A 9215-nucleotide genomic window follows, 5' to 3' on the forward strand; every position below is an offset into this window, starting at 1 on the left:
GTGTAATGACTGTGCTAGGTCTGTGGTGTGGCTGACAGACATTTTCTAGGGTTAAAGATTGTCCTGATGAATAATTTAACGCAGAAAAAGAATTACAAGAAAATAAATTATCCCAAAGTATCTAAGAAACATTAGAAACCTAAATGTAACCGCAAGAAGAAACTAATAACCAGAGACGAGACCAACTCCCATCTCCTCCTCCACAGATGAGACATCCTTTGAAGCTGGAATCAGAGTGCAGATACACAGCCAGGACGAGCCCCCCTATATCCACCAGCTGGGGTTCGGAGTGTCCCCCGGATTCCAGACATTCGTCTCTTGCCAGGAACAGAGGGTATGTATGACATAGATAGCAAATATAGTAATGAGAGATGGTGTAAGGTAATAAGGCATGGGGGAGCGCAGCTCTGGAGTATAATACAGGATAAGTAATGTAATGTATGTACACAGTGACTGCACCAGCAGAATAGTGAGCACAGCTCTGGAGTATAATACAGGATAAGTAATGTAATGTATGTACACAGTGACTGCACCAGCAGAAGAGTGAGCGCAGCTCTGGAGTATAATACAGGATAAGTAATGTAATGTATGTACACAGTGACTGCACCAGCAGAAGAGTGAGCGCAGCTCTGGAGTATAATACAGGATAAGTAATGTAATGTATGTACACAGTGACTGCACCAGCAGAATAGTGAGCGCAGCTCTGGAGTATAATACAGGATAAGTAATGTAATGTATGTACACAGTGACTGCACCAGCAGAATAGTGAGCGCAGCTCTGGAGTATAATACAGGATAAGTAATGTAATGTATGTACACAGTGACTGCACCAGCAGAATACTGAGCGCAGCTCTGGAGTATAATACAGGATAAGTAATGTAATGTATGTACACAGTGACTGCACCAGCAGAATAGTGAGCGCAGCTCTGGAGTATAATACAGGATAAGTAATGTAATGTATGTACACAGTGACTGTACCAGCAGAAGAGTGAGCGCAGCTCTGGAGTATAATACAGGATAAGTAATGTAATGTATGTACACAGTGACTGTACCAGCAGAATAGTGAGCGCAGCTCTGGGGTATAATACAGGATAAGTAATGTAATGTATGTACACAGTGACTGCATCAGCAGAATAGTGATCGCAGCTCTGGAGTATAATACAGGATAAGTAATGTAATGTATGTACACAGTGACTGTACCAGCAGAATAGTGAGCACAGCTCCGGAGTATAATACAGGATAAGTAATGTAATGTATGTACACAGTGACTGTACCAGCAGAATAGTGAGCGCAGCTCTGGAGTATAATACAGGATAAGTAATGTAATGTTTGTACACAGTGACTGCACCAGCAGAATAGTGAGCGCAGCTCTGGAGTATAATACAGGATAAGTAATGTAATGTATGTACACAGTGACTGCACCAGCAGAATAGTGAGCGCAGCTCTGGAGTATAATACAGGATAAGTAATGTAATGTATGTACACAGTGACTGCACCAGCAGAATAGTGAGTGCAGCTCTGGAGTATAATACAGGATAAGTAATGTAATGTATGTACACTGTGACTGTACCAGCAGAATAGTGAGCGCACCTCTGGAGTATAATACAGGATAAGTAATGTAATGTTTGTACACAGTGACTGCACCAGCAGAATAGTGAGCGCAGCTCTGGAGTATAATACAGGATAAGTAATGTAATGTATGTACACAGTGACTGTACCAGCAGAATAGTGAGCGCAGCTCTGGAGTATAATACAGGATAAGTAATGTAATGTTTGTACACAGTGACTGCACCAGCAGAATAGTGTGCGCAGCTCTGGAGTATAATACAGGATAAGTAATGTAATGTTTGTACACAGTGACTGCACCAGCAGAATAGTGAGCGCAGCTCTGGAGTATAATACAGGATAAGTAATGTAATGTTTGTACACAGTGACTGCACCAGCAGAATAGTGAGCGCAGCTGTGGAGTATAATACAGGATAAGTAATGTAATGTATGTACACACTGACTGTACTTGCAGAATAGTGAGCACAGCTCTGGAGTATAATACAGGATAAGTAATGTAATGTATGTACACAGTGACTGCACCAGCAGAATAGTAAGCGCAGCTCTGGAGTATAATACAGGATAAGTAATGTAATGTATGTACACAGTGACTGCACCAGCAGAATAGTGAGCGCAGCTCTGGAGTATAATACAGGATAAGTAATGTAATGTTTGTACACAGTGACTGCACCAGCAGAATAGTGAGCGCAGCTGTGGAGTATAATACAGGATAACTAATGTAATGTATGTACACAGTGACTGCACCAGCAGAATAGTGAGCGCAGCTGTGGAGTATAATACAGGATAACTAATGTAATGTATGTACACAGTGACCGCACCAGCAGAATAGTGAGTGCAGCTCTGGAGTATAATACAGGATAAGTAATGTAATGTATGTACACAGTGACTGTACCAGCAGAATAGTGAGCGCAGCTCTGGAGTATAATACAGGATAAGTAATGTAATGTATGTACACAGTGACTGCACCAGCAGAATAGTGAGCGCAGCTCTGGAGTATAATACAGGATAAGTAATGTAATGTATGTACACAGTGACTGTACCAGCAGAATAGTGAGCGCAGCTCTGGAGTATAATACAGGATAAGTAATGTAATGTATGTACACAGTGACTGCACCAGCAGAATAGTGAGTGCAGCTCTGGAGTATAATACAGGATAAGTCATGTAATGTATGTACACAGTGACTGCACCAGCAGAATAGTGTGCATAGCTCTGGAGTATAATACAGGATAAGTAATGTAATGTATGTACACAGTGACTGTACCAGCAGAATAGTGAGCGCAGCTCTGGAGTATAATACAGGATAAGTAATGTAATGTATGTACACAGTGACTGCACCAGCAGAATAGTGAGCGCAGCTCTGGGGTATAATACAGGATAAGTAATGTAATGTATGTACACAGTGACTGCACCAGCAGAATAGTGAGCGCAGCTCTGGAGTATAATACAGGATAAGTAATGTAATATATGTACACAGTGACTGTACCAGCAGAATAGTGAGCGCAGCTCTGGAGTATAATACAGGATAAGTAATGTAATGTTTGTACACAGTGACTGCACCAGCAGAATAGTGAGCGCAGTTGTGGAGTATAATACAGGATAAGTAATGTAATGTATGTACACAGTGACTGCACCAGCAGAATAGTGAGCGCAGCTCTGGAGTATAATACAGGATAAGTAATGTAATGTATGTACACAATGACTGCACCAGCAGAATAGTGAGCGCAGCTCTGGAGTATAATACAGGATAAGTAATGTAATGTATGTACACAATGACTGCACCAGCAGAATAGTGAGCGCAGCTCTGGAGTATAATACAGGATAAGTAATGTAATGTATGTATACAGTGACTGCACCAGCAGAATAGTGAGCGCAGCTCTGGAGTATAATACAGGATAAGTAATGTAATGTATGTACACAGTGACTGCACCAGCAGAATAGTGAGCGCAGCTCTGGAGTATAATACAGGATAAGAACTGTAATGTATTTACAAGATGACATAACAATGTATGTAACTATTACATTAACCAGGTGACATCTCTTTGTATATAGTCCACATTTACAGTATATTGCAATGTCTTATTTCTGCACACAGCTAACATATTTGCCCCAGCCGTGGGGTAACTGTAGAGCCAAAGCCCCAGCAGGCGACTTCCTTCCGGGTTACAGTAAATACAGTATCTCTGCCTGCAGACTGCAGTGTGAGAAGGAGGCGGTGGTGAGGAGCTGCTCCTGTCGGATGGTGCATATGCCAGGTATCGGCCTCCATGTGATGCCCTGCACAGTTTGATTGTCTTCCAGCATTCCCAGACATCCAATTGCCAAATCCTTCTTGCTGAGCAGTGATAATTCCCTCCACTCCTGAACTGCTTTATAACTAAATAGCATTGACATTCAGTAGCCTGGGAAAGCTGGGTGACAACTAATATGGCCTCTGCTGCTGCTCCACCTAATGGATTTAGATAAGAATGCCAAATAGCAGATATAATGTATCCAGATGTTGTAACACTTATATATGTAATATTTTCACAGGAAATGAAACAATCTGCTCTCCCTCCAAATACATCAGCTGCGCCGACAACACGCTAGGTAAGACGTCTCCTGCTGATGTTCTGGATCATTCCGTCATGTGCTTGTACTAGGAGCTTACCATCTAAGAATCTGCTGCACCCTGTGGCGATATAACAATGTATTATGATGGTCATCCATTAAAGGGATTGTCTTACAAAGTCAACCCCTTCTCTAAGAACAGATACAGCAATCACCTGATCACCATAGAATTAGGTTCATCTGCACTGGCCACTAGTGGTGACATGCAGTATTGCACAATGACCAGCTGAAGACCTGACCATATTATTTATCAGCTCGCCATTGTGGTTCATAGAGGGAACCCTCTGTATAGTATTCCCAGTAAGGGCATATGGTAAGAAGTTGTCCTGATGAGATAAATTAGCAAAACCAGCCATTATTATTAACCATGTCCATACCCCAATATGCGATCCGTATCCCTATATACAACTTGTGTATCCATCTACTACAGAGCGTTCTCTTCTTCCCCCACAGACAACCTTGTGGAAGACAATAATGACAAGTGCAGCTGCCCCACACCCTGTAACATGACTCGCTACGGCAAGGAGATCTCCATGGTCCGGATCCCCAATAAAGGTTCAGCCCGTTATCTGGCTAAGAAATACAACAAGAATGAGACGTACATCAGGTAAGTGAAAGCTCTCAGGGGCTGAACCCTCACAGTGACCGCTATTATCTGATCTCCACCGATCTATCCTTGTTCTCCCTGCTTTACCGTTCTTATTATTCTAAGTTCTGTCCTGACATGTTTCCTCCCCTCGCCTCCTCCGTCTTACTGTTAGTTGCTTCATTTCTTACTTTCCAAACCCCAGAATTTTTTTATTTTTCCGTTCTCAGAGCCCTAGGAGGGATTAATGTTTTCAAGACAAATTGTTCTTCATAATGGAACCATTTATTATTCTGTACAAGCCTGGGAGCCTTCAAGAAGCTCGCGGCTGTATGGCAATGATCACCAGCCCTGGATCTCATTCTAGGTCCTGGAAATACTCCCCATACACTGACCCGGTGCCTATGGTGTCTCCATAGCTCCTGAGTGGCCGCCATAGTTAAATACCCAACCAATCATATGATTTCTACAAACAAAAACCTAAATAAAGGGGCTAACGTTTCATACGCAAGACTTTACCTTTAAGTCATCCATATCTTACTCCACAGGGACAATTTCCTTGTTCTAGACATCTTCTTTGAAGCCCTCAACTATGGAACAATCGAACAGAAGAAAGCATATGACCTGGCCAGTTTGCTCGGTGAGTTGTACATGGGACATTAGTCCATCAGGGTTTTTAGGAATTTAGCAGAACCCACCACAAGACAGGATGGACTTGTGGGCTCAGGACCCGGGCGGCAAACCCAAAATAAGGTGAAGGAAACTGGTGCACTTGCAGGCTAACATCCATACTAGAAACCCTATGGCAGGCACAGAGTAACATACAAGACAGGGTCAAAAATCGGGAGAGTAAGAAAATACCAAAGGTCTTGGCCACAGGCAAGAGATCAGAGATCACAAGATGAGCAAGCTACAGACAAGAGAGCAGCAAACCAAAATCAGTAAAAGATCAGCGAAAAAAGGGAGTGAACTCTGAGAACAAGGAGCCTAGAAACAAACATAGTCACAGGCACCTGAGCAAGGAAAGTGTCAGCCCCCGCCTCAGCCCTGGATGAGATGCTGAAGTCCAGTCCTGACTGGCTCTGCCTATGAACAGACCCAGCCACAGTTTGACGGGTAGACATAGAAACCTTAAACACTTGTGAAACGATGTGACAAATAAGGAATCTCCCCCAACACTGCTCCACATCTGAATGGCCACTGACTCTGCTATGTACGTGTCTTTGTCTGTCATCTTCCAGGAGACATCGGAGGTCAGATGGGTCTGTTTATTGGAGCCAGTATCCTCACCATCCTGGAGATCCTAGATTACCTGTACGAGGTAACTTTCAGTAGGTCGCGATACACCTTCATATCTCATGTATCTTCTCCATGACATGTGACTTGTATCTTCTCTTCTTTAGTTGATACGAGATAAAGTGAACAAATTGTTCAGGAGGAAACCATCTCCCACCAGAAAGCCGAAAGACAACATTTCAACGCTGGCCATGGATGACCTAAATGACCAGGTACGGAGGCAAAGGAAGACGTAGAATCATATGTATAGAAGATATAAGGGGTGCCATGTGGTGGGTGGAGAATCACATAGGGAAACAAGTTTGAGAAAATGTTACAATGGTAGAACTTGTTCCCCTTCATCACAACCAATCGTGTATGAAGAGCCTTCCAACTGTCCAGTATATTGTTCCTTAGTCTTCACACATAATCTTATTGGTTATTACGCTAGAGTAGAAATTGGATGGTTGGTTATTTGGTCAATTGGTTGGTTGGTTACTTGGCTGGTTGGGCTAATGTCCAAGTGAATGTAATGAAAGATGGTCATGATTAGAAATGGGAAAACCTCAGAGACCTCAGAATATAACAATAAAGTGTTAATGGCAATTCCAAATATTTGGGGAATTCGTAATGAATGGAGCTTACCAGTTTGCCAGAAGGGTCTTTGGGCTCTGTCGGGTGCAAGTGCTACTTCTCTATCCCTTATACTTGCACCCCTGGCTGGAACACATATCTTATCTTAACAATTAGAATGATCAGATGGATAGTTGTTGAGCAGTCACCACGTCTATGACCAGCTCTAGTCTAGCGATGGTCCAGGTTGGTTGAGTTCATACCAGTAAATACTGTATCAAGGTCTCACTTACTAAAACAGATTGCATGTAATATTAACGTTGGACCAGATAAACAAACTCCTCACTGACCTGGCTTGTTGTATCTAGAGCTCCACCGAGGTCCACGGACGACATCCAGAAGGAGCCTATGCCACCACAATGCTCCCCAACCATCATCGACACTACACACACCATGGCGTATTCGAGGACTTTGCTTGCTAGACACATAATGGTGGGGTTATACCCACCAGAACCGACTGCTCTTTTTTTTTCCAAAAGAGGCAAAAACATTATGTATGATTCCTACCCTGCCTCTCAAGCACTCTGAAGGAATTGGGAACTAACCCTAACTCTCACATTTGGATGAACTGGAATTTTTGGGTACTTATGTAATGCAAGAAGATCCTTGAAGAGGGTGAGGTATCACACATGGAGAGATCAAGGACCTCATGATACATCCTGGTTACTCCAGTCAGTAGAGTGCGTTCCTCTACAGAGTTGGGTGGGTCGTCATTAAATCTATCGCACTGGCTTCAGATCTTCTTTACTTGAGTTTCTACTCTTCATCCATCTACATCTCTCACAGAGGATTAGGTGACAACATTGAGAAGTCCACTGTAGCAGTGTCCCAGGGTTAGACGACATCACGTAATGTACACAATGTATGGTGATTATGATGTAAATTTACGGCTCACGGCTGGTTGTAGAATATGATGGATTCTAGATAGACTTCTCCGAGCAGCACAGTCACCAAATTATCTGGTGTTTAATAATATTTATACTAGTTTTATATAGTGCGAAACCCAGGCACAATGGCTAAACCGATGTAACATACATACCGACTACACATAAAGCACACCGACTCCTCAATATACTCTCGAAACATGGAGGATCCTCAGCCTCCAGCCCTTGTCAGCCTTCAGTTCTACAGTAGGTTCCTCAGTCTACAATGTATTCTTTGTACGACCATACGAGTCCATTCGAATTGCATGGTTCCTCAAGTCTTGAGTGCCGTCCAAGCTTTGCTAGGCAAGGACTTGAGACGTTATGAGTGGTGGCCATCTTGGTGTTAGGTCTACATATTTCTTATGGATTTACATTCCCACTAGGACCATTTACAATGGTCTTACCCCTACCGCTATACCAGCACAGAAGGTTTGATGAATTGGTATAATGACGTATGGTATTATAAGATTTCAGAGGTAATGAAGTATGTCGATAATTTGCAAGATTTACAAAGACTCTGAAGACGTTAGAGCCTTGTCAAAGAATATTCATGGTTGGAAGAAGGTCAGGGTACTGACGTAGATGGTGGGTCACAATATGGAAGACAATGGGAGTGGTTGAGGGTTGTCAAAGATGTTCCAATGGGTAAAATACTGCAATACTGTGATGGTAGAAGCCCCAGAAGTTTGAGGTATCAGAGAAGGCTCGTACATTGGTGGGGTATCTACAAGTTGTAAAAATATGTCTTAAAGGTGGATAAAGGTGTTATTAATGCCCATATGAAAGATGGAGGTGGAGAAGTGCTCAGATTATGTGGAATTAGAGGGGTCAATGAGCCCAGATTTATGTAGAAGAAAGAGATAAGATGTCATGGACCATACAATAAGGATCATGAAGGCAGTAATGGGTGTAACATATATAGTATGGAGGAAGCTTACACAGGATATGTGACCATTGGCACTAAAGCCATTTGGATTAAAGAGTAGATGGATTACTGGAAGGGTTTTTCGGACAGCTGGTGAAGGACCAACTCCGTAGAGAGATCTAGGGATCTATGGATCTCTAAATTAAAGGCCATGAAGTCAGCAATGGGCATATAGAAGGCTTACACATGATATCAGACCATTGGTAGATTGGACTCATAGTGACTATAGAAGAGCTAGAGAAAGAGTTATGTTCCCATGGGGAATATATTATATGTGCAACCACTGGTAGATCTCTCAGACCGGTTTAGTGGACTGGTCCAATACAGAAGATGAAGACACAGAAGAATGAGGCACTGGTAGAAGACATGCACCTTAGAGAAACCTCTCCTTCTATGAGTTAGTAGTGGAAACATAATGGAGATGCCACTAGGAGTAGAACCTGCAGACTAAGAAGGTCAAGAGAATAACAACAATAAAAAAGTCCATAGGGCTTACCGTATAATGAAGAGAGCAAAGGGCGCTTCGTAGATATCTCCAGTGGTAGAGTGCTGAGGTTACACAGGCTGGGAGACTAATAGAGGGACACAAGATACACCCAATGGTGGGAGGTCATGGGAGGTATAGTGTAGTGTTAGTAGAGTTCCTACGTGAGATATAGGAAGCAGAGATGAAAGTGCCGGAGTCACACATACAAGA

General features: G+C 42.7%; 1 protein-coding gene across 1 annotated transcript in view; it reads left to right on the forward strand.

Annotated features, from left to right (window-relative positions):
* ASIC4 (acid sensing ion channel subunit family member 4) overlaps positions 1–8016 on the forward strand; it is a 176784-nt gene extending 168768 nt beyond the window's left edge. The window contains exons 3-10 of the mRNA XM_075284611.1: positions 207–334; positions 3659–3818; positions 4096–4152; positions 4627–4780; positions 5308–5399; positions 6001–6080; positions 6163–6267; positions 6976–8016. Of these exons, the coding sequence (XP_075140712.1) occupies positions 207–334; positions 3659–3818; positions 4096–4152; positions 4627–4780; positions 5308–5399; positions 6001–6080; positions 6163–6267; positions 6976–7089 (890 nt within the window). The 3' untranslated portion in view covers positions 7090–8016. The remainder of the gene's footprint in view (positions 1–206; positions 335–3658; positions 3819–4095; positions 4153–4626; positions 4781–5307; positions 5400–6000; positions 6081–6162; positions 6268–6975) is intronic.
* The last annotated feature ends 1199 nt before the right edge of the window (positions 8017–9215 follow it).

Source organism: Leptodactylus fuscus, chromosome 8 (genome assembly GCF_031893055.1).
Source record: "Leptodactylus fuscus isolate aLepFus1 chromosome 8, aLepFus1.hap2, whole genome shotgun sequence".
NCBI lineage: Eukaryota > Metazoa > Chordata > Amphibia > Anura > Leptodactylidae > Leptodactylus > Leptodactylus fuscus.